The sequence below is a fragment of the Eutrigla gurnardus genome (assembly GCF_963514095.1).
Source record: "Eutrigla gurnardus genome assembly, chromosome: 19".
Classification (NCBI taxonomy): Eukaryota; Metazoa; Chordata; class Actinopteri; order Perciformes; family Triglidae; genus Eutrigla; species Eutrigla gurnardus.
This window is the reverse complement of record NC_139930.1, coordinates 10,281,483-10,308,002: the sequence shown is the minus strand read 5'-3', so window position 1 is coordinate 10,308,002 and position 26,520 is coordinate 10,281,483. Positions and strand designations below refer to the sequence as shown.

Genomic DNA, 26,520 nt, shown 5'->3' with positions numbered 1-26,520 from the left:
ATGCTTCACTTATCAATATCAATGTACAAAAGCAGAAATATTCTGTTATGGTAATGGTTTCATAATAATGGTTTAAGAAGCGTTTATCATTATTGACAGTAATAAAACCCAGATTTAAGAATACATAATCATTGGTATGAGAGAAGTGGAATAAATGAGACATAACCAGCACACACGTTTCATGACTTAATCTAGAGGATGGCATCTTCAGGCAGAAAAAGGAAAGAATCAATTTAATATCAACATGAATAAATATCTTTGTTTTGCTCTACTACTAATCATGGTGATGCAACCAAACTGGAAGTAAACCCAAACATTTCCTAAGCCCCTCCTGCTTTGTTCCAAAGATTAGAGTTTGGGAAATCCAATAATCTTCCACTGTACCGCATGCAATGATATTTCTGTGCTACAGAGGCCAGTGTTGCTCATATAAAAACGTCTATTCATTTGTCAAAACTAAATAAAAACAGAGCCCAAATAAACATCTGAAACATTTTTATTAAAAGCATGAGGGGACTTATCCATGTCCTCAAATGGAACATAAATACAAAATATATTTATATGTACAAATGGCATAAGACAAATAGAAGCGTACCAGGTACTTTCTAAAAATGTTAATTCACACACAAAAATGAAAATATTAACTAACTCCCAATGTGTTGTTTATCAAAGATAGATGAGTCAAACACGACCACTGTGACACTCCTGGTTCAGAACTCAGTATCACTAAGGTTCATGAGCTTTGAGGTACAAAAATGAGGTATGCACTACTTTTGAATAAAAAGCAAGCCCATAGGAAAGGTCAGCTATTTTTAACAGTACCATTATATAGATGCTCTGTACAGCAAAAAGGGTTCAAACTCTTAGCCAATTAAAATGTCCTTTCTTACCGATGTTGGAACTTTCCTGTAATGTACACGGTAACCTTTGTGAAATTATTTGCAAACCTTTGTTTCTGAAACCAGAGGAAAGTTGGCAGAATTGTGATACTGTTAGTAATATTATAATTATTATAATGTCAAATATTCAAGAGTAGGGAACGCCTTTCATCCCCAATAGATTGCACTCTGTATATCAGAGGTAACACTAGCTTTTGACCACAGGGGGGCAGCACACCAGCAGCACTACCTAGAATTAGTGCAACAACATTTTTCATGGTTTCAGATTCATCAAAATATGACACAATCATCTTATCCATCTGCATCTATTTCTATGTTAAGTAATAATAATGGCAATAAGCAGTAGTCTGTAATCAGATGATGAGAACATTATGGGCAGCAGCTTGCATTACTTTCAGAGCTAAGCGAAAACATTTAATTGTAGCTTGAATTATCACAAAACTGTATCTCGGATCTATAAAAAAGAAGCAGCTATTTCATATTGTTTGCTCGGTAACCTTGGTTACAGCATACTGTGTGAAGAAGATGCATTTCTATAAATGCAGAAATGGACATAAATTACATTTATGTGGGAAATCATATTTCACACAGTCTGTCAATTTAAAGGACTCATAGTATTTTGTTTCAGTCATTCAAAAAATGAAGCATAGTTATCGGTCAGTGGAAAGTTTGAACTGCCCCAAGCAGTTTGTTTAACACTGGATGATGATCTCTAATACTGTTACTGCACACATAACACCACTTTTCTATGGCCAGTGGGAACCACAAAAATGTATGATAAAAAGCACCATTGATAAAATGATAACTGGTTTGATAAAGTTGGCATATACATTATAATTCAAATCTTTATAAAACTGGTTTAGATTTCAGTGCAAATCTATCATTTCTCCGATGTTTTTATTAACACGGTTGCTATTATTTTATCTTTGTGATTCCCACAACTCATGCTGTCGCTCCATATTACACTTCTCCAGAAAACATCTGACTCCAGGGAATACAATCTTTTGTCTGAAGAAAATGCTGATTAAGGCATTAGATTGAGTAAATTATTTCCTGTTTGTTTCATGTCACCCAAACGTATTTCCTTCTCGCACCACTGAGTTTGACTTCTGCTTGTTTCCCCGTTATATTAACACACATTTATAATAATACATCAAGCAACATTTGACAGGGCACCACCTATTGCACATGGAATTTGCCTTGTTATTAAAAAGCTTGTTAGTTCACCCTTCAGTGCTGTCTTTCATTTCTTCTGCCTTTTATTTTCTTTGACATGAACTTTGCAGCCTTTTTCAACGAGTCCTAGCTGGCAAAGCCACCAGGTGGCTCTGGATCAGGGGACTCGGGGTCGTCCTGGTCGTCAGAGGGCAGCTGGACTCGCTGCTCGTCCATACGCTTGGCCTGCACCCTCTGGATTAGACTGAAGAAGTCTTCATCAGGCACTGTGGGGGCGTGGGGGCCATCTTCTGGTGGGGAGCACCGCTGATCATCAATCCTAGAGGACTAGTGTCAGAAATAGATGTATTAAGTGGAAGGATACGTGACACAGTGGGGGGTAAAGAGATAACATTCCACTTTTCTATTCCCTATACAATAATATCTACTGTCTTTAAAGCTAATCCACTGAGAATGAAAGAGGATTAAACCCTCCTTACCTGGCACTTGATTAGCATGTTGAAAAAGTCATCGCTGGGTTCCTGATGGTCTCCCTCACCCACCAGGTGCCCCAGATTGTTATGGGTAATCCTCAGGCCTGGAAGGTTACCAACATTCACCCGTTGGTCATCTAGACGGCGGCTCTGGGAGCTAGCAATCAAATCAAACAGCTCCTCGGTCTGGGGGGAAGTGGTGACTGCAGGATCTGGGAGAAGAGGGAAGAGTCCACTTATTAAAAAGAGTTCAAGTGTCCTTAAAATAGCCGATTAAGGACCAAATATTTATGTGCAACTCGTTCTCAGCCAAACCTAAATCGTTCAGGGAGGACACGGAGTTCCCAGCACCGTCTCCGTTGTCTCCGTTCTCTGGCTCATCAAGATGGCAGCGCTGGTCATCCATGCGGCTGCTCTGGAACTTGCTAAGGAGGTCAAAGAAGCAGTCTTCATCGGAGGGGTCACGGCCCAGCTTCTGGCAGAAAAACGACAACACTCTTGTTATTGGTCAGCACTAAGAGACAACGACTGAATATCGATATTATGGGAAACATTATCTCCATTTCCAAGCTCTTTCCATCTCTCTCTCTCACTAGTACTGAACCATGATCTGCAGATAAGCGTAGGGTTGGATGATGAGGATGAGGTTTTAGAGGTGGCCAGCTAGTGGAAGAGAATAATAATCTGATTAACTCACATGGGCTGGCCTTGGCCTACATACTGAAGGTGGTACAATATCACACAATGTCATGTAAAAATACACACCCCGTTCATATTTAAGTAAAATGGCCCACATAGTGGTAACTGTTAAAGGGAGATGGGCATTTCAACAGACCATAGAGCATGCTGATCAGGTACACCTTCAATGTGATAAAATAATGTGCCACTTTGAAATGGTTGTGCTTTTAATTTTTATATTTCTGTCTTATTCAGTTTCTTGTCCGACACACATGAGCAGTGGAACCAGCTGGCAGTGCTGGAGATGAGCATGAAGCTCCATTCAATGATCCGCTGACCAATAATTCAATCACTGACCGACTAAATGCTATTAACGTGTTACTTCCTCCCGGCTGGTCTCTGCCAGTGCTGTTTAAACACCAACAGGGTCTCTCTCACATAATACTGAAAGACCCCTCCTTCACCCAGTGTCACCGTCTAGCTAATGTGTTTAAGCTTAGCAACAACACATGCATGGAAAATGTTTTGCCTACAAATACACTCAGCCAGCAAAGCAGATGTGGAATGCTGTTTGACCAGCGCTACTCAAGTATTCGGGCAACGAGCCTGCGATGTTATGATAACGACTGAGAGCTAATCTACTGCACAGCGGCAATAAAGCGAGTTGAGCGCAAAAACGTTGAGCGGAAGAGTTTCAAAAATAAGCTGCTCCTGAAAAATGAGCTGAGAAAACATTAAACTGCTGATGAACGAATTCAAACTCAGATAAAACAAAAACAATACAAAACAAAAGCAAACTTTCATCGGTATTTTTAATGTAAATAAATTAGAAATGACTGCGGTAGGCTGAATTCCTCACAATTTCATGGGCTCTACATAGAAATGCCTCGAGCCAGTTCCAAGAAGTGGCTTACGAAGAAATGTGGATTACCCCGCAGAGTTAAACCCCCTTAAATCTGAAACAAGAAGAGCGAGGGAGACCTGTTCGGACTTTCACTCAGCAAATTTAAGTTGATAAATAATTAAAGCCGCCTCTCTGCCAAAGAGAGTTCAAATCTAGATTGTGTCCAAGACTTTAAAATGAAATACGTCTTTTTTTACGTTATTTAAATAAAACTATAAATGCTGCCGAGACAATTATTAAAGCATTAGTTACCAATCAACAATTACTATAATATAAAGCATCCATACAATAAATCAAATTAAAATAATCTTTAAGACTTAAAATACACGGTAAGTACTCATCAAGTAGTTAGAACGCATTTTACCTGCTCATATTTGACAAGACAACACTTTAGTAAACATGAACAATTAGTCTGCGATGCCAAAACATTAACAAAATAAAAGCAGGTTAATGGGAGACGTGGAAAAAGAAAACACCACAGATGGAAGATCATACTTCTCTCCGCCGTTTTCACAAACTACCTCCAAAAACTTCAAACTGTCCCACCGAGCCAGAAAAACATGACATCTTTAACACCAACTAGACGTGAAGTAGGTCAGCAAACACCTGATTTCACCGAGTTCTCATGTGTTCTAGGAATCTCTACTGTTGCAACTTTTTATTCAATTGGAAATCCAAATCTATGCTTCAAATTTAACAGAACTTTTACAACTTATCATAAAAAGGCTCGTCCATTACACTGCATCAACTCCCTGGAAGTAGAGTAAAATGTATATCATACAGTTATAGATACGCAGTCACATGTTCCAAACGTCTAAAGGAAAAGAAAGTTAATAACCTCTGGTGTCCTTTGCACCACGTTGTTATTCAAGCTGTAAAACATAAATGAAATCTCTTACCGGCAGCACTGTCCTCTATCTAGCCCTCTCTCTCCCTCATTCCTCTCTGAGCTCTCTTTCTCTCCCACTCTGTCCACACGCCTGACTCCCCCCTCCTTCTCCCTACCTTCACCCACCACTTTACTCTCTGTCTGTGCTCCCCTGCTGCACTCGACTCCCTCCCTCTGATTTCCTCTCCTCTTCTATCTCTCTATTCCAGCCTTCTTTTAATCTCTATCATCCACTCTGTCTCTCTCTCTCTCTTTATTCTGCAGGCCATTTCTGTCCCGTTCACCCACTGTGGGAAAACAACTCATTATGGGAAGCGGGGGAGTGGGGGGAGGATGGGGGGATGACCCTGTGGGGAGGGGAGCAGCTCTGTGATCAAGGTCACATTATCAGCATAGGGGGGAACAAATGGGAGGAGGGGAGGAAGGGGGTGGAAAGATGGGTGCAGGGGTACAGTTATGAGTAAGCTGCATGCCAACAGAGGCAGCCAGCTGAGATCAAACACTCAGATGACAAGAACCACCAACGTCAGTACTCTTCTTCTTCTTCAAAAAAAAAAAGTTCTATAATATACCAATCAAAGCAAAGGATTTGATGTGACATGCATGACTTCCGCGGCATTATGATTAACTTCCTCTCTGCAAACTAATCAGCTGTGACTTCTGGCAGTGTCTGTCCTCTGTCCTTGGCCCTGTGCTCTCGGTGCGGATCTCCTCACTTCCCTCTCTGTATTGTCCAATTATTCAAGTAGGCCAAAGGGACAGAACAAGAGTGAAAGGAACACGTGATGGTGGTGATAAGAGAGAGAGAGAGAGAGAGAGCGAGAGAGAGAGAGAGAGAGAGAGAGAGAGAGAGAGAGAGAATAAAGGTAGGAGAGTCAGAGAAGGAGGGAAATTAAGTTGTTTAAATGTGTGAATGGAAGAGAATAAAAGACAAAGGGACTTCTTCCTCAATCACATCACCATTGTGCTTTCTAGCTTCATGTGTTCATATCTTAATTAATTAAAGATGAAGAATAAAGGAAAAATTCAATACAATTTTAAAAAGAAATGAAACCTGACCTCAGACAGTGATGGTCTAACGAGATCAATTGAGCTAGAAATCTTCCTCCGTCTCATATCAAAACTTAACCGTTTAAAAACTGTCAAGTTCAACTTTTAAGCCAACATGGATGAGAAGTCTGGAGATCTACAGTTCCATTCACTCCATCTGCTGATGAAGACCATGTGACGCAGTCAAAAGCTACATACCAAGGGAGTTGGTGGACCTTGAGCTGAGTTTAGTTGTATAGTGTATGTCATTACAGCACCGACACGGTTCAGTCAGTACTGATGAGCATGCATTAGCCAATCTATAAGAAGCCTATAAAACGCAGATTGAATCCCTCACTTTATAAATGCAGCCATGATCTACTGACCAATGGGGCAGTGACACAGTGGTTGACCACTTAGCTGTTTGTAGGTTATGCCAGAATGTGAACTCCAATCTGTTAAGTAAATTAATATTTTTATTAATGCACTATTTACAATCCATCTTAAAGAAAGCACAAGTTCTAGCTTTAGGAGGGAGTGTTCACAGACACAGCTGGCTTTAAAAGAATGGCAGATTGGAAAAAGGGTACACATCAATGTCACCAGGATTACCAACATCGGGCTTTCTACTCTCTTGTGATGACCTATCATCATGCATCCCAGTAATTTTCACTCTTTCCTAGCATGTCAGCAGGCTGATTACAACAATTAGCATCGTCAGAGAAGCACGGCTGCTGTGTGGACACTGCATTGTGGGGATACAACAGCTGCAAAACAGTATATTCATTAAAAATCTAGTTCACAGCAATTGGAGCACTTTTGGCATTTAATGAGAAGACACCTTTTACACTGTATATGACTCCTAACATAATACTGTATAACCCAGAGGGAAATTAACGGAAATGTTTCCAATTTAATCTCTCCAATTTCTCTCATTTTCTCTTTAAAGCAGAGGCCCTGAAGACGTTTTGGACAGAGGATGAACAGACAAGGAGGGGAAAGGTAGGAAGCTGAATTCAGCATTTCAGGTGCCCTTGATGCTTTCGAGGACAAAAATTAAATCTCAGTCTCTGGTGGGCTCTCAGTGAGACGGTTTAAATGTCTGGCAAATATAAACTAAGGCCTGCTATCACGTATTTTGGGAGGCTGCTTAAATACTCAGAGGCATGAAATGAAATGTAGAGCTTCAGCAATCTTCTCTGTTGTCAGCAAAAAATACAAAGTAAAATACCTATTTTTTTTTATTGCTTTATCCAGGGGGTTTTCATCTAAGTCTCAAAACTGAAGACAACGTGAATTTTGATACCCCTTGAAATTGAGTGCAGCAATGTGGCGTGTGTGATATATTATATTTTTATGAAGTCAATTTTTTTGGGGCCATTTTTGCCTTTTATTGAGAGATTGAGAGTAAAAGGGGGGACGAAGCCATCCCGGCGCCAGAACTTATATTTTATAATCTAAGTTTCAATGATACATCAGTTCCACATTATAACACAATACGGGGAAAAGCACCACTGAAAGGAGCAAACTTGGGTCAGAGTAAGAGGCTAATAAGAAAATAAAACTACAGCTACTCACTGGCACAGGAGGCGGGACTTGCACAGATATGTCATCAGTGTCTACGGGAGAGTCCAACCATGGCCTTTCATCTGAGGACTGGCTGTCAGGATAGCCTTTTCTCTTGCCTGGCTGTGACAACTGACTCTTGGACCTCCTGGGTATACCTTCCAAGTCTTGACTCTCACCATTCTGCAGTAAACGTACATATTGTTAGGTGTGTGATCCAACATTTACAGGCACATAGTTCTTCTCTGGAGTGAATGTGAGGGAGACAAATCACCTTATCTGAAGGGTACTTCCACAGTTCTACACTGTCCATGCTGTTCCTCTTGGTGAATTTGGGTCTCGCTCCTACAGGAAAAAAAAAGTAAGTAAATGTTACAACATAACTTATTACATAAGTTACAGGTTTAGTCTAGAATTAAACCAAGCATGTGAGGTGCTCTTTGTCTTTTCTCATGTCAGCATTGGTCCCATGATGCTCGGTGTGGATCTGAGGTTTAGGCAGACAACCAAACAATCTGAATGAGGGTCTGTTCCCCCGCTCCGCACCAGAGAGGCAAAGTAGGACAAGGGTGTGAGTTTCTGCCCAGAGGAGGGCTCATAAATCAAACTGAATGCACGGAAAAAGATTGTACAGTTTCTCCAGGCTTCATAGAATTTGTTCAAATGCACCCAATCTATAATAATAATCTGTTAGTTGTATTTTTAAGGTGGTTTATACATTCTCATTTAATAAACCCCTCGGTCAAGCTCATACATGTTATGTTAAACTACTTACATTGTTTTAAATTGATGGAAATACATTTATGTGCCTCTTGAGTCAGATGAGTAGATTGGATCCACTCATGTCTGTCGGTTATATGTGAAACTGCAGCTAGTTATCTTAGCTTAGCATACCGCCTGGAACCAGGGGAGCAGCTGGCCTGGCTTTAAAATCTCATAGGAAAAAGGTAAGAATAACTTCATTACCTTGCATTTCAAACTCTGAACTGGAGGGTGAAAGGTCGCTCTCATTGACCCCCAGAGCCTCCATCAGCTGCTCCACATTCATTCTGGCCGTCAGCTCCCCGTTTCGGTCTCCAATCTGAATAAGAAATTAAGAGGCGGGGACAAAGACAAACAGAGCCAGATGAGTCGAATTAGGTGGAATGCGAGAAGTCTCGACTTCCTGAGGTGAAGTTTTCTAAAGAAATACTACGTTTGTTAGTCTCACTTCTCTTGAAATGTCCAGGTGCTTTCGGGCAAAATGGAGCGCTTGTTTGTGGTTCTGTAAAGACACATAAGCATTTCCCAGACTCCAGCAGGCACGGCCCTCACCAACTCTAATGAGACAAGAACATACAGACACATGTCAACAACTATTCCTTTGATGATGCAGGTCTGTGTGTATGGACTAGATTTTGCTCAGTCTACCTATCAGTGAGCTCCTGGGCGATGTACAGGTGTTTCAGGTGGTAATCTACAGCCCTCTCATACTGCTGCAAAAGAGTGTAGGTGTTTCCAAGACTGTAACAAGCTTGAGCCTCCATCACCTGGTCCCTCAGCTGCCTGGACAGCTGCAGAGTTTTCCTGAAGTGAAGAGAAAGAGGAAGAAAGTGAGTGAAGGATTCATTGAAGATCAGGAAAATAACATTGATTTATGTGGCATGAGAGTTTGGAAGGTGAAGCATTTTTTGGTATTTTTAAGTTCTTGTGTCATGTATCAGAATGTTAATGTTTCCCATATTTTGTACTTTTCTACTTTTGCAGAAATTGTCTGACTTCACCTTCCCTCCACTAGATGTCAGGCTCGCCTCTTTCCTCACCTGTAGTATTCAGTGGCTGTGTTGAACTGGCCAAGGAATATCAGGGCATTGCCGAGGTTACTGTAGGCTCGCCGTTCTGCTGCCTTGTCCCCAAATTCTTTGGCGATGGATAATCGCTGTGAGTGACAGAGCATAAAGGTCGTCAAGTCAAACCAAAAATCAACACATCCAAAATGTATTTAACCTTTTTAACCTCCCTCTTAATTCTAGGAGCAAATTGGTAAAGTTTAACTTTCACTTTACTTTGCAGTATGTTTTTATTCACTGTACAAGCAGAGGCAATTACAAGTCTGTTGGGCACATGATTCCAATTAAAAAAAACACCCTGCTGTTGTAGCTTCAAATCAGCTCCTCCGATTCCCTTTAAAAGGAGCACCCCTCCATAGCACACTGATAGATTTCTAATGGGGAAGAGGGGAGAGGCCAGCTTCTCCCATGAGGAAAACAAGTGTTTTACAATTGAGGGTGACAGAAAACATGGAGCGAGAGAGAGAGAGCATGAAGTCATGCTTGCAACTGATTCACAGAGAAACCAATTTCCTCCATTGTATTCCATGAGAGGTCATCCATCTGGTACAGGGGGGGGAGGCGGATTGTTATCCACTGAAAAACTCACTAAAGTGTTATTTCCTGTCCTTGCACTCACTTCCACCCAAGCCATCTCTAGTACTCTGCCATTAGTATTCAATCAGACTGTAACGCGTACAATACAACGACAAAGGTAAGTTCCTCCTTCATTGTCTGTGCAAACAAACTAGGCAAGAGCAAAGGCATGGAGTCTTGCTTGTTCAGTGAAAAAGTAACCACTTATTTGCTTCTGGGCTGCACATGTCAGAAGCACACAGGAGATTAAACAGGATGACGACCACAGTCTGCGACTTTATCGTGTGGCATTGTGGCTTCAGTCAGGGCCTCGTAGCCACACAGCAGATGAACAAGCCACCAAACCACATTTAATTTACATGGTAGAGGTTTGAACAAGGCAAACCCAACATGTTCATAAAACAGGAAGATGTGTCCACAGTGTTTGTAAAACCCGATCAAAGTAAGGGCAGATAAAAGAATTCTATTCATCTTTTCATTTAAAAACTGCACTGCGTCTCTTGAACTGTATTTCCACTCCCATCAGTGCAACATCATCGTGAGCCACAACATTACTGAGCAGCTGTAACGTAAAGTATGGCTGTTGTCATGGCGACGCCAGATAACTGTTCTGTTCTGGCCCAACAAGGCTGATAACTCTTATCTAGTGGTATTAATACGATGCTGGTAAGCACTTTGACTTTCTCACCTGACGGTGGAACTTGATGGCTTCGACAAAGTTTCCCAGCAGATAATGGGTGTTGCCCAGGTTCCCATAGGCCCGCCCCTGAGCAGCTCGGTCCCCGAGTTCTTTGACCAAACACAAGTTCATCCTACGGAGAGAAGCAGCATTTATTAACATTAGACAACAGGGAAATATAATTCTGGAATCTATTTCTAAATATGGGTAAACATTGGTACGTTTATTATGATTAGTTATGAAACCCAAAAATATTACTGCATTTCTTTTTGCATATAAAAAACACTAATTTAGCCTTTTATGTGTGCCCTGTATTCATTTATGAGTCCTCTCTTTGACAGTGTATCAATTTGATGTTAACGGCTCCGTTGCTTTAAAAAGGGCTTTAATTGGGTCTGGATAATCACCCTGTGAGATGAGCTGATATATTTTATTATGTTTTATCTATCCAGGCAATGCCAAACGTGTATGCTGTTTTTAGCACCAACCTGCCTCACATTTATGGAGTGACACACATTCCCACCAGTGAGTTGACATGCCATAATAAGTATTTCATGCTGCCACCTTTTCTGATTTTTGCAGCATTCATTTTGAATTTATTTCATCTCAACACTGATGTAAAATAATTCAAAAGCAACACTCCACATCGACACTCACTGCACTCAATTCCCTTCAAATATCAATGAGAGTCTACTGGTGACCACTTGACTGGAAGACAATGATTTAGAAAGAAATGTAATATATCTAGATAAACCTGCTTGTCAGTCATATCAAAAGAACAGTACACAGAGTTTAGATAATGGCACAGAAATAAATTACGTTTATAATATTTCTGAAGTGTTAAGAGTTAAAATTATTTACAAAATGCTGCTGTCCGCCTCACACTGAGCAACCCAAGAACAAAACTGCAGATTTCTTTAGCTGCAATAGAAGATTGTATCAAAAGAATAATAGTGTGCACTATTTCACAAAACTGGGCTGGCCTGAAGGAACTGCTTTTGACAGCGAGTCAAACATGAGCCCGGGGTTTGCCAGAAGGGATATGAAACACTGAGAGCACAAAGAAAATTATGCTGTGGTTTGATGAAAATAAACTCACAGTAACATTCGTTCAACATCGAAAACTGGCTCAACTCAACAACGGCATCTCAGCTGTAAAGTATGAGAGTGGCAGCATTCTGTGGTGTCGCTTTTAGGCATCAGGGGCAAAATAAATGGAACAATGAATAGTGGCAAATTCCAGTGAATGATATTCTGCATACGAGTGAGCAAGATCTTTGGGTGATTTGCATTGATCAAACACACTGGCAACACAGTCATGTCCCACAGATGTGCCGCGATCCACTCACACAGATGTGCCACACAGGAGCAGACATACTCAAGAATAAGTGAATAGGTAATAACCGCAGGAGGTGAGTCGAAGTATTGATCCAATTAGTGACACATGCCAATGTCAGTATGATTTCTGTGTGTAGTTTTGGAAAAGAGAAAAATATTCTAAATCTATCAATACTGTGTAGTTTTTTTGTTGTTGTTGCATTAAATCCATTTTGACACCACAAAAGCTGACTTGTCTAGGCTACCACTGTGGTTTAGAGTTCCTGTTGTATACATCCACCCGAGTTCATAGTCAACAATACATACTCATAAAAGCCAGTAGCCCTTTGCAGAGTGTCTCTGACATCAGGAGCCAGGTCCCCTGGTTCCTGGGTGCAGCCCCACAGCTGCTGTTTGCCTTTTGCGTGAAACACGTTCCCTATGTTATACAGTGCTCTGGCCTCTCCAACCTGCAATCAGATAATAATGAGAAAAGGTGAAAACGGACACAGAAACATCTCTCTGCAGTTCTGCCTATCTATCTACCTATTTTTATCTTTTCCCCCATTGTATTAATTTCTCTGTTTCCACAAGATTGAGGACTCAAGCACTCAAAACAAAAGTTATTCGTCACAATGTCATATTTAATTTGGGCATCTTTCATGATTCTTAAAAATAAAGAATATCTGCCAAACAATCCAGATATTACACATCTTTTTCTTGAAAACATGGCATAATAAAGATATATGCTCCTTACCCTGAGCGCCTGGTTGTGTTTTAAAAAGAGGGGCCAAACATGAGGGATAATGAAAAAATATTGTAATTTAAAAACACATTTCCTGCAAATCTTCACCACCTAAACTTTTGGATGAAGTCAAGAATCTGCCACCTACACTAGCGTTGATGAGTTAGATTGAGGCTGCTACGAAAACCAAGTATGCATCACGAATGATATATCGCCAGAAAGTTTCTGGGCAACAGAGTCAGAGGGCAAACGCGTAACCATAGTAACTCACTGTTACACCTGCATGCATGAGCACGGCGCAAGAGGAGATCAGCATAAATGGGAATAAATTACAATATATGTCATTTATTTGTTTCTGTGTGTTTTTTTTCTTTGGGTTTTAAATTTTATTCATTTGAAAACAGAACTTTGGATCCGTCTCATATATCAGTTTGATGCGGTCGCATATATAGGCAGCAAACTGAATGTATTGTAGCTTTTTGCAGACTTTTAAACAGATGCTATGCATTTAAAAATAATCTTGCAAGGTACCTTGTCTCCCTGCTCTTGAGAAATATCCAGGTGTCTTTGACAGCAGACAACAGCCTCATCAAAGCGCGCCAACACTTTTAATGTGTTACCAAGGTTACCACTGGCTTTTCCTTCTCCGATTCTGTCTCCAATGGTTCTGAGAAAGCAAAGAAACACATTATTGATATTCAGTTGCATAAGCCACACTTTTCTATGTTAAGGTCACTTAGTTAAACAATATCCATTAAGGTACTGTAAGCAGATTTAATTGGGAGATGCTGAAGAGTAGATTTTAAATTGGATGTTTACTTACTAGGCTAACGTTCCAGAGGCCCTGGTGAGCCTGTAATGTAACAAGGTAAATCTCCCCGGGGTGTGTGATCAGATCCCTGCTGAAGGACCAGCTGCACTCACTGCAGGGGGCCGCATTACTTAGATAAGCTAAATATCCAGCTGGTACGGTCGACTGCTACTATATGAAAGTCCCCTCACTTTTTCTTGGAATTTTCATTGTATAACTCAATTTCAATCAAATAAAATCCCTAATGCTCTTTATATGCATCTAGTCCAGACATCAAATGGCAGAATCATTTGCATTTTATTACTCTGATTGCACAAATGAGCCAACTGGTGATATGAATAGCAATTACTGTGTTCTTTATTAATCTCAATCATTAAACCATTATCAGACCCCAACTAAACAGATTCAGTTTTTCTAATTAAATTGCAATCAGGCTTCAGAGACGGCCACGGCAGAATGTCTGTGTTTTCATTTGTTATAAATTATGAATCATTGTTTAATCTGCTAGAGTCACTGATGTATCAAAAACAAACACATTCAAACTCCAGGGCTGTGGAGTGTATGAAGCTCCCCGCTCATACGCCGGCGAGGATCCGCTGGATGATGCATCATCCTGCAGACTTTTGCTGGTGGGTGAGCAAGTTTTTCTTGATCAGTGTTCAATAAATTGAGCAACTCACTTCCTCCTTTTACTAAACCATTTTTGTTCCAGCACCTATTGTCTGACCAGTCGAAAACAAGTAGTGATAATATGAACAAACTTTTACGATGCAGGAGTAGCAGCTATTAAAAAAGGTACAATGCTCACCTGGCCAAAGTCAGGTCATGTTTGTGGTATTCCAGAGCTTTGCCATACTCTTTGAGGTAGAAGTAGGCATTGCCCAGCTGGCTGTAGATGGCACTGAGGGTCTTCAGGTCTTCTGTGCCGACCTGCACGGCTGCCTCAAAAAACGCTGTTCCCCCTTTAAAGTCCCCCGCCTTGCACAGCCGCTCTCCTTCCAAAGCCAACTCCAAGCAAGAGGCCTCCATTCTAAGTGATGCACAAATGCATACAGGAAAAGAGAGAAAACACAATTAACATTTGAGCATACGTGTTTTGTTTGTTTTTCTCCTTAAATTGACAGGCGGTTTGTGGTCTACGCTTGTGGCTTCTTGACCTTTCCTGACACATATCTTGTTTTTTCATGATCTGAATTGTATGCTGTTTTGTGTGTGCAAATTAAATAAATAGAAATATATCACTTATTACAATGTCTTCTCAGGGTGAAAAACAAATGGCTAGTATCGCCATGACAACAAGGTCTGTAGCCATATCTGTGGACTGTTGCCTTAGCAACTGAGTCTAAGGCTGAGAGAGTAGCACCTTGAAACTCAATAGTTTTTAGCATCTGATTGAAAAAGACATACAGTCGTTTTGGATTATTGGTGAACAATTTCGAGATTAAGAGAAATTCTACATTTTGTGCATTGTGATGCTTTCTATAAAAAAGAATTTGAAGAATCATTAACTGATGCAGTTCAGTCAACGTGAAGATGGAAAATTTAAAATCATTATTGTGTCAAAACACGATGTGTATCTCTGCTCACCTACATCGATAAGCTGAAATAAAAGAGAAGCAGCATGTGTCTAGAGATATAACAAAAGCGAATTCAAGAGGACTCTTCCTGCCACCTCTACAATGCCCTAGTCACCATGGCAACTGCTGGATCAATGACTGACTCAGGGAATGTAAAAGAAATGTTAACTTTGTGTCTAATGCCAACTTCTGTATTGTTAAGGTAACATTTCAAGCACATTCTGGGATGAAAAATGTTGCGTATAGAATGCAAAGATATCCTATTTCCAAAAACCCGGCGTTATGTGAGAGACAAAATAATCTGGTACCCAAATATTGATGCATCAAGCTCAAAGTGTGCATGTGGTCATAAGACATGTGAGTGTGTTACACACATGCATAACAAAACCTCATCAGTGAGTTGCATCCAGAAAGTACACACCCCAGGTTCTTTGAATATCCAGGATAAACCAAAGTCCAGCGGATTTGGTCGCAGCTCTAAATTCCTGATACGGTACTAGAAGGCAGAGTTAAGAAAGGATTATCCTCGAATCTAATCTGTTTTACAAATGGTGATTCTACAGTATAGCAAAGAGATAGTGTGCACCATATGTAGTTTCACCTGTGGCTTTGGGTTTATTTAGGGGACACGGGTTTAAATAATTTCATGTGTACTCAAACTACTATTTTGATTATTGGAAGGTTGTTATCTTAAATTAAATTAAGGGCAATTCCCCCACTAAAAGCCCTATGTATTTTGTGTCAAGGTAACATATAGATACAGTTGTCTCCTCTTTCTTACTATTTGCCAAAAACTGTAATTGCAATTCTTTCCAATGCCAAAAGGCAAGTTATTTGCATTGCCAACCATCTTCTGGTCATATTTTCTCAACTTGTCCTGATCTAGAAGTGTCCTCACCAAGGTCATTTGTTATGCAAACCAAGCAACTGGCCCTAAAGGTTCAAGCAATACCTGTGTTTTTGCTTGGCTCGTGTTTTGTCCACATACACCTGTAGCTCCAAGTGTAACGGCCTTAGCATAGCTTGAGGTCGGGGTCCAGAGTGGACCAGTCTGCACATAGCTCTCTCTGCTCCAGTCAGAGGGCAAGGGTCACACGCCATGAGGGCAAAGGTAACAACACTAGCTATGACAAACACAAATGACAGATGAGCAACATTGAGATCGCACTTCATTCGAGCACAATTATCACTGAAAAGTGATAGTGCTAAGACTTTTAGTGATATCAGCTAACAGTTTCACTGTTTCAAAGTCCTTATTGTGCAGTGAATTACTCAGTAAGAATCCAAAATGACAGCAATGTTGCAGAAAACCTGGACACAATCCAAGTGGGATTTCTACACACAGTCCCAGATCAGCCAAGGATCACATCTGCTGTTCATGTCCTCGGGAATGTTCCAAAAACTCAGCGATGAACCCTCTACTCCCACAGCCGAGCCAGTCACGAGGGAATTGTAAAACATTCCATGAAGGAGCAGTTCCAGTAACAATTATATTTATGAGCAAAAACATGTTGATTTAAAAATAAATCGGCATATTACAATACTCCAACAGAATCAAGAGTTGTCCGTTGCCGTTATGCCATTCAGTTCTTAATATTCCCAACAAAAAACATGTCCTCTTTTAAATCCCCCTCAACCTGTTCCAAGCATTGTTCTGCCTTGCCAATACCAGCCACGCTTTAAAAAGGAGGAAGTGTGTAATGTAGGGAACAATTTGGGTTACAGTCGGGATGACGAAGTGAGTGGGAGCTTGACAAATGCCCCAATCGGAGACAGAGAGGAAGGATGAGAGAGAGACGCTCGCTAATCCAGTGACCTGCAGGTCCTTGGTCGAGACAATTCAGTGCGCCGATTGGCCCAGACTAATCCAACTATCTGCTGACACTCGCAGAAACATTATTAGTCCGCCGGCCAAGACAAACAACACTGTGAGTAAAGACGGGGTGAAGAGGCGGACTGGATTTTTGTTTTGTTCATTTATCCATTTTCTTAGTGGAAAAAACGCTAAATTTTGATTCCGACCCCTAGTCACATTACAAATAATGTATCATAATATATTTAATGCAAATGATTCTTTATTGACTAAATGTGAAACTTTCACTCATGCCATATGCACCTGCAGTGTATGTTGATGCTGCTAAGACGTCCTTGACTGCACCTGAACACATCCTGTGTGTGCTAATGTGCTGCTAACGCCTCGCCTCCTGTGTTGACATCACGGAAGACCATAATTTCATAGATGATGCAAGTTTGCCAGAGGTGTAACTAATAACATTAACAATAACATGAACAATTGGGGTACGTCTATGACAACATGCACAATACCCAGGTCGCTTCTAACCACTTATTGTTTTATTGACTACATCTACGTTTCCTGCAATGACATTAAAAAAAGGTCTATTTTTCTTATAAATTATAAGGCTCTCTTTTTCTCTTCTTTACTATGATTCTTTTTTCAAGTCATGGTATTTATGATTATCGCGATAGGATCCTTTATCTTCCCCCAAGCAAGAATAAACAGAGTATTGTCTTCCTGAGTTGAACCCACTATTTTGCCTGCCTTTAGACACACTATATGTGTCAGTTACACAGTGTCTCAATACCAGAGATACGCTTGACCACTCCAAGCCGGTCTCACAGCAGACGCTTTGGCTTCACGGAGCAGGAAAAGCACAGGTGTTTCTAATAACATTGACAATGTCTCCGTTCTAGCATCTCAGTAAGCCACAAACAGCGAGCCAGCATGAACAATACCAGGATCCTGCATCCCCAGCAGCTACGTGGAATTCAGCCATCACGCATCGTATTATTTACACCTGTGCTTTTGTTACTGTGACATATTAAAATGTCTTTTGTGAAAAAGGCTCATGTGCTGACCTGCTGTCCTCTCCAAAACAGACACTGATTCTGCAGGCTGAGATCATAACTAGAGACAGGCATGTCCTCTTTGATCCGATGAAAAAAGAAAACGTGTCCTTGGCAGTGTTCACCAGAGTGTCTTTTGTAATATCTGTTCATGCATTGATCATTTGAGGTTACTTTGATAAATAAGTTTGGTTTTAAGTTTAACCTTGCGAGGATCCCTTTGCATCACATTCGCTGAGTCAGTTTGTGACATCAGTTGAGAAATTGCTGATGAATAACATCACCATACAGAAATGTCTGTTGTTGGCTTATCTCAGGAATTTAATACCTGAACTCCATTACAATGATGCAGAAATCATCTAAATTTTGCCTTAAAGAGACAGTGTGTAAGAATTTCTCCCATCTAGTGGTGAAATTGTATTTTGCATTCACGATGACTAGCGCTCTCTATCGCTTTGTTGCAACTACAGTAGCCGTTATGAACCAAGAAGCTATGACAACATGTCTTCCAATACCACTTCACCAGAAAATACATGGGTCTATTGTTTTGGCATAGAGTATTCAATGGTCTTGCGGTTGTTGGGACAACACGTCAATGCCCTCAGGCAAAGTATAGTCTAAACATCTTTTAGGTGGGCTGGCAATTACAGACGAAAGTCTTTGCTCGGGAAAAAGTGGATTGAACTGGTAACTGCTATAGATAACAGTCTTAGTGTGCAGGGTCATAATCCTTGGTATTAAATATGACTTAAAATAACAACTACTTCTGCAACAGTGGAGAGAAATCATCCAGCTCTGAAATCCTTCAGTGGGGCAAAAAAGGACAGGAATGTGGATCATCCCAGTAACCAGATCTGAACAAGTAATCAAAGGAGGGCCCACAAAGTGGTAGATTGAGCCAAGGCTACTCGTCAGTGCAAGTAGGAAAGTGGAGCAGGCACTGATAGCAGAAGAGGGGTGAAAGGTACATGGCCACTGCAGTTTGCAAGATCACAGATGGAATATGATTACAATTAACCAATCATATCCACGATGTAGAAGAGAGCAAATGACCAATCAGCTAAAGACTCAATTGTTCCTGATGCCTCACTCAAGGTTTCAGCTTGTCCTCCAGAGGCTCACAGGTCTAAAAAAAGGCAAGGAAAATGTTGCTTTCCTGTGTCTCTTTTGTTTCTCATACAACCAGCTTTGTCTGACAAATACAGGATATAAACAAATCGACATGAAGACAATGCTCATGATTGGCAAGGACCAGTTCCCAATGCTCAATGAGGTTTCAAGGAGCCTAGCATAGAAAACTACCATCTATCCAATCAAAGGTGGATGCTGACAGCAGTGCAGTGTCTTCATGGAAGTATAATAGTGACAAGGAAGGAAGTTGAAGTAGGTAATTACAGAGGTGCTGTTACAAAGGAAAGACAAGGAGGAAGACATAAGACATCCAACAGCAGATGGTGCAGGGGCCTCAGTGAACCACAACCAAATTGTAAAACCCCAAACTCTAAAACAGACGCTGGAAAAAGGGTGCAGTCGTAAGAATGCATGGCGACATGGTTAAATAACTTAAGCTGTGCAGTTGTAAAGTTAGGAGGCCAATATATCATCACACACCTTGATCAAAGAGCTAGCTTGAGGGCTAACTAGCCGACAGAAAGAAAGACAAAACAGACCAAGCGTGAGAGAAAAACTTTAACGTAAAGAAAGGCACAGCAAAAGGGACAATAAGACGACTATGCTCAAAGAGGGCGGTTTTCACAGTGACTTTAATTCTTGTCATCTTTGTGGTTGGAGTAAGAATGGATCTGTGCAGCAAAGACTACCATTCCCTCCTCTGATTACAACTCTAATTGGTCTGTTTGGGAGACAATCATACCATAATAGCCTGCCTGTGGTCTCAGAGAAACAGTCTCCCATGGTGTTCTCATGACAGCACACAGTACAATGGACAGGTTTCAGGGAGTAAGTAGGGATGTATGAGTGACATTGGTTTGTAAGCTATAACATGTATAAAGTTTGTTCTTTCAGTGGGAAACTGCATGGTTTTCTTTGTGGTGTTGTATAGTAAATTGAATATATATTCAGGGTTTGGACTGTTGGTCAAACATGCTATCAAAATACAGTATATCACCTTGGGCTGTAGTCAATTTGAACATTTCCGTATTTCCTGATATTTTATAGACAACACCATTCATACATTAAGGGAGAACATTTTTATCTTCCCATATTTGGCAGATTAATCAGCCATGAAAAGAATTTAGTTGCAAACCCTACTGTGTTTCACACTGGAACCTTAGGCTGTAGGAAGTCATGGGCATCTTTCAAAAATCTTTTTTATAGACTAAACAATCAATCAATAAACAAACAGCAGATTAACTAACCTTTAGTTGCAGCCCTAGATTTTACTTGTGCAACCCAAATAGATGACACAATAATTGAAATGTTTAATGGCTCTTTATTCCATATTCAGGGTTGTACATATACTGCTAAGAAACTCTGTGCTCAGAGTCCAGCCATAATTACAGAGTGCCACTGCAAGTTGTCAGGGAAACCAAAGAGAAACTCTCAAGGAATGTTTTTCCTCTTGCAGCGCATGTCTCTTTCAGTCAGAGCAGAGCCGACTCCTCTTTCTTTTGTCCGATTTGCTTATAAAACTGCATTTTTGTTTTTTCTTATGTTCCATGGAGAGAAGATACCACAGCATTTACGGAATAAAAACTGTAATGTTATATAGGCAGTAATGCTCATTATACTTGGTCTCTGTGAAGAAGATGAGATGGATCCAATAACATGCCCATCCTCAAGCATTTATCATTTCATAATGGGGTGACGTAAGGACACCTCCTTTTCTTGATAGTTATTATGTTGTAGACAATTCTGTTCCTGATGCAAGACTGAATAACACTGAATCTGAAAATAAGTCTTCTAAGGATAAAGGTTATATGAAGCAGAAGCAGAAGTCTTACTGGAGGTTTCAGTCCACATATTACCATTTCATTTACAGAATCAGTTACCAGAATATTTCAGACATGCTTCTCTCCATAACCTGGCACTATTATCAATATCCAATGAACAGATTTAAAGCCAAAGAACCAAAGGCCTTACAACACGCACGTACCCACAACCAACCTGCATTGAAAGGTCATGTATTGACTTTATCTGTTTGTAAAATAGTGAGAAAACAATCACTGAGGGTAGACACGGTCATATGATCATGCAGTACTGTGACTCACTGTGTATTTATCTTTTGTATTTACGTGCGTGTGTGTGTGTGTGTGTGTGTGTGTGTGTGTGTACATGGACAACCTTACAGGGTTTATGAAGGTCATTTGAAAACGCTCAACAGTTATTAACATTCCCAGCAGTCCACTCTGTCACGGGGTGAACAAAAACAGAGTGAAAGTCAGTTCTGTTAAATGTCTTTTACTTGAGTTATAAAGTTTTAGCGCAGAAGATGTTATTGCTATATATATATATATGTGTATGTATATTTCACAATTACGCACATACTATATTGTCTTGATTTGACTTACAGCACTCCACTCCCAAAATTCCTTTGGAAAAATGTTACCTGCGGTTTACCCTATAGATATTTGCATAATAACCATGGGTGGTATATGATATATAATTTTACATCTGACATGTGGAGACTCATTCATACAATGTACTCAGTGTTATGGCTATTAGTCATTTTCAAAATGTTCAACAGAAACGTGTCTGACAAGTTTCACCAAAATCTGATCAGCAGTGTCTAAGATATGATTTGACACAGGCAATACAAACAGATTATCTCTTTCATGGGAGGTCAGTGCAACTGTCAAAATGCATTAATAAGTCTGGCTGACAGAAACTGTCAATAAAAAGTTATTTTGGACAGTTTATCAATCGTTTCAGTCATTTTTCAAGCATAAATATAGCAAATATTCTTTTAATTGAAGATTTGGCACTTTTCGTATATCGAGGAAATATTGTTAATGAAAATTTACTATGATACTTCTCAATCGGGAATGCCACTGAAAGCCAGATAAAAGTTGAAGCTGTTTTATGACAGCACAATTATACAGATAGGCAAGAACATATGCAAATAAAGTGGGAAGATGGTTATGACACACACTAAATATGCAAATATGGGTTTAATCTGACATTTCAACAGATGCTGCTTCCCACACAACACCTATGAGCATGTGTGTGTGGTTTGAACCTGGACACACACGCACACACACACACACACACACACACACACACACACACACACACACAACAGAATAATATAGATAATATATTAAATATATATATACAAACTATATAAGCAGGGGAGATGGTGGTGATGATATTCAGAATATGTATATACGTATATTCTATTGGCAGGAATAGACATATTTAGCTGTCAATAATGCACTGTTTCTCCCAGGAACAACAGGTTTTTTTGTCATTGACTTTTTAGAGTACGTGTGTGTTTATGTTCAGTGTGTGTCTCTGGTCGGCCGTGTTTAGGTTACACTAGTTGTCCTCAGGTCCTCACAGGCTTCTATAAATGTAGCTGCTATCATCTAACAATGGTGTTTTTCTCCCAGTAAATAGTTTGTGAGTGTGTACTCTCTCCTCCAGCGTTCACGTCTGATGAGGCTCCTCTCAGTCTGTACATTCCAGCCACAGCAGCTCAATGACCCGAGCCAGGAATGAGGCTTGGAACCGGGCTCTGGCTGCGACTGTGGCTGCTGGGTCTCCAGCTTCAAATCACTGAGAGCTGGCTGTTCTTGTTCCGGCTGACTCCTCCTTAGCGAGCAGAGCCCTGAGGTGGCAGTCTCTATTATTCTGCCTCGCTTTCTGCCCCTACAGCCGCTCCCTCTTGTCTCTGACAGCCATTCAAGGACAGACTACCCCCCCCCCCCCCTTCCCCCCCGGTGCCGGTGTCCCCCCTCCCCAGGGTCCTACCTTGAGTGCAGCCTCTTGCTGGCCAGGTCCTGGTCCACACCGTTAGCAGCAGACTGAGCCATGGAACCGCTGCTAGCCTGCCCGCCTCCTAGCTTGCTTCCTCCCGCTACGAGGCCCCCCTCACAATGCTTCCCTCCAGAGGCAGCGAGACCTTTTTCTTCTCTCTGTCGCTCCGCGTCTCTGTCACTGCCTCCCCCCTTCTGTTTTCTCTCTCGTTCCTCACCCACTGTCCCTTTCTCTCCCTCCCCTCTCTCTCTCACCCATTCACCACAGCAATGGCAGCTGCTGAGGAAGTGAGGTATTGTGCAAATAAACCATAAAAACGTACAGCCCCGCCCCCCGACGTTACGTCACAGCCCGGGGAGTTGCTTAACGCGCGAGAGCCTCGACTGTGCTGGCTGGTGAGCAAAGGAAAACTACACGTTTTACATTTACTGCACGGATACTCGCGTGTGTTAGTTTTATTCAGTGTTTTATTGTTGTTTCTACTTGTTTCAAATGTCTGTATCCACACCCACCTCTGACGTCACTGTCCCGGAGTACACCTGAGCAGCACCGCAGGCAGGCGAGAGGTCAGACCACTGGAGGTCAGCAAAAACTTCAGGTGTGTTGGCAGGGTTTTATTCACAGCCAGTCATGCAGAACATCTACAGGATCTTAAACCATTAAAGCAATCCCATTCTCTTTTCCTCACCAGTATCTCCTAAATATCACAGGGTAGTTTTGCTTTAATTTTAAGGTAACTATTTTAAACAGCCTACTTCTGTAAATGTTATATCCCAACATGAAGATCTGAAGACTGTCCCAAAGGCTTCTCCGCTCTACCATTAAATCTTCACTTTTTCCATTTAATTATGAGACTAAAAGCAGTACATTTTCAAAAACATTGAGTCTTTTGAAAACTTTAATCAGCCCAGGAAATAAATTCACCACAGGTTTCTAAAACACCCAGCCTTCCAGGTAGAAAAATACCTGTCTAAACTCATACAGAACATTAATTCTGATGTCATTACAGATTCTGCCACTCCTTCCTGTTTCCACCTAATGAGCTTCCACACCCACTTACTCACCTGCCTCTCATTTCCTCTAATTACCCAGTAGCCTACATATACTGGTTGATATCGTGCCCTCTGGCAGGTTGTCTAGTTTGCATCAGCGCTGGCTTTTCGTCCGTGGTTGTTAAATCCTGTCGGTACCTGCTCGCCTGAACTCCTCTCTTATTTAAATATTAAGTGAAACCTCTGCCTGGCAAAACTTGCCTTTACCGATTGATCTCCTGGGTGTTGACCTCTGACGTTTCTGGATCCAAGCACAAAGAAACTTTAAGTCTGCTATGACTGTCTATGTGTCATGCTTTTCGGGTTCAAGTCTGTTCTGTGTCATAATTGCTGAGTCGTGGCTCATCAATGTGTCATTCTCTTTAAAGCCCCTACAAACCTGGTATCAAATGTATTTCTCTGACTATTAATATATATTATTTGTATTTACATTATAAGAATATACATTATGTTATGAAAGTTACATCTTCTGCATCTTGTCGTGTAGTGTTTATGTAAGGCTTGAAATAGTAAAATAATTGGTATCATCCTCTTCTACACTATAAAAAAGACAGGCAACAAATGTACAGTATGTGATGCTTTCACGAAATATTTTAATTTCTTCAATATATTTTATTACCCTGAGGTTTATCCATACATCCATTAATTCCCATGTTATTATTTTGTCTAAATATTTTAAATCCATTTCATATCACTGTAGTCTGTTTACATATTTACTAGACTTGTATTTAACCACACCGTTTCACTTTACTTCGTAAATTAATTATATCTTTGTGCTGCTGCAACGCCTGAATGTTCCCTCTGGGGATGAATAAATGCTCAGTTTATACCTGAGAGGTGGCTGCAGTATCTAAGGTCCACCATAAGGGGGCAGCATTGTACCAGTAAACAAGGAGCGACATCTGTTTTCCTGCTGAAGCGCCTCAGAAACCCAGAACAAGACAGGAACCACACAGGGTGGACACAATAACATGAACACCTCGCAGAAAAATGACAAGTTAATGGCCGTGCAAAGATTTAATTTCTGAAATCATTATAATGCGGAGCTTTTGTTAATAAAATTAATGTATTAATGTTATGAGTGCTACATTTTGTTTAACAATATTGAATCTTGCTTTAAATGTAATTTTTTTTTTTTACGAGTTTCTTTAGATATTTGGCTATTAAGTAAGTATTAAGCTAATTCCAACTCTAATTAATTAATTCATTCATTCTATGTATTAACATAAACAAGTTTGTAACATACAAATGTTGTAAGATGATATCACATTCTTTACTTCAACTGAAGGGATTGTTTTGTCACTTCTGAACTGTTGTGCTGACCATCATGTTGTTTTGCCTTGTATCAGGTCCTGTGGCTTTGCAGCAATCCTCTTCTATTTTCAGTAATAGGCTAGTGGCAACACGGCAATGTTTATAATGAGATTGAGATAATATGTGAAAATGCTATTAATGTATAGAGCCACAAATCCATTCACCTCCCAGCCTCCTGCACAACACCTAACAGAGGAATAGATGGAATAAATAGGAAATATATCTATTATGCTCAAAGGATCATTGCAATGGCAGTAAATGCTAGGTTTCTATGACTTTTATAATTAAAGTCAAAATTCTGTTGTGAATGAATTTGGTATTGTCTTTCAATCCTAACTGTCATAAGCTATTTCTATGATTACGGTTTTCAAATAACAATTATATACTATTATCGGACTCTATATAGTATAATTTGGTATAGATACATATATTAACAAAATCAAGGTCAGTTTAATGTCAAACTAAGGATTATAAGAAAAATATTCCTAGAGGACAAACGAGCACTAATCTTCAGACTACAGTATGTTTATAGTGTATTTGTTTTTGTCAATATACTATTGCAATGCAACTTGGAAACCACTTATTCTAATGAAGCCCCACTTGAACATTTGACATAATAAGCACCTCAAATCAGTCACTTCATACTCTTATATGCTGTTGTTTTCTCTCTAAAAAAAAAATGTGTTTTTGGTCTCTTGTTCCACACTTTGTTGTGTTTTCGCCTTAATCCTCCGGCCGTATGTCTGTTGAGTCTTGTGCATGGCAGCAGCTCATGACAGACAACAAGGAGCAACAAAAGCAAAATGAGATTGAGGTAAGCTGATTTCAGATTCAAACTGAGCAACTCAAATTTGTTTCTCATTTGGGAGACAGCCCGTTTTACAAAAACAAAACCATCTGCCTTCATCTATTCGATACTCCTGAAAATGTTGCGTTGTTTTTCCGAGGGTTGCAGTGGCTTCAGTCGGTGTGGATGTGTGAAAGGGACGTCTATTCTCCTTTCTCCATCCGGATACGACTGCAAAATACATCATTGCCCTGTTTCATAAAAACTAAACATGGCGGTTCATGTATATTATTGAACTTGCATCACAATGTCACATTTTTATTCTCTTTGATATTTTTATCAAACCATTAAGACACAATTTGATCTTGAGAAAACGAGTCATGGATATATTTCTATAGCACCTTAAACTGTATAAT

General features: G+C 40.3%; 1 protein-coding gene across 4 annotated transcripts; it reads right to left on the bottom strand.

Moving 5' to 3' along the window:
• Positions 1-478: 478 nt before the first annotated feature.
• gpsm1b (G protein signaling modulator 1b) lies at positions 479-23,163 on the bottom strand. 4 transcript variants are annotated; one of them, XM_084035664.1, is made up of 14 exons: positions 22,946-23,163; positions 14,380-14,601; positions 13,292-13,427; positions 12,343-12,485; positions 10,708-10,831; positions 9,417-9,532; positions 9,025-9,180; positions 8,825-8,933; positions 8,581-8,695; positions 7,889-7,959; positions 7,627-7,797; positions 2,884-3,020; positions 2,555-2,783; positions 479-2,402 (listed from the first exon to the last, which is right to left on the bottom strand). In XM_084035664.1, exons 1-14 carry the CDS (start codon positions 23,005-23,007, stop codon positions 2,202-2,204), a joined length of 1,992 nt encoding a protein of 663 aa, XP_083891790.1. In that variant the 5' UTR covers positions 23,008-23,163; the 3' UTR covers positions 479-2,201. The 4 variants fall into 4 exon arrangements, with proteins under 4 accessions (XP_083891790.1, XP_083891788.1, XP_083891791.1 ...); XM_084035662.1 differs by having other exon boundaries at positions 2,884-3,023; positions 22,946-23,161; XM_084035665.1 differs by having other exon boundaries at positions 2,555-2,760; positions 2,864-3,020; positions 22,946-23,161.
• Positions 23,164-26,520: the final 3,357 nt, after the last annotated feature.

Excerpts from the sequence above, each read along its gene's own strand:
- gpsm1b (XM_084035662.1), bottom strand. The coding sequence starts at position 23,007 with ATGGCTCAGTCTGCTGCTAACGGTGTGGACCAGGACCTGGCCAGCAAG. Across the intron at positions 8,934-9,024 it reads GCCCAGGAGCTCACTGATAG|AGTTGGTGAGGGCCGTGCCT; the intron begins GTAGACTGAGCA and ends TTGTCTCATTAG. Across the intron at positions 8,696-8,824 it reads ACCTGGACATTTCAAGAGAA|ATTGGAGACCGAAACGGGGA; the intron begins GTGAGACTAACA and ends TTTCTTATTCAG.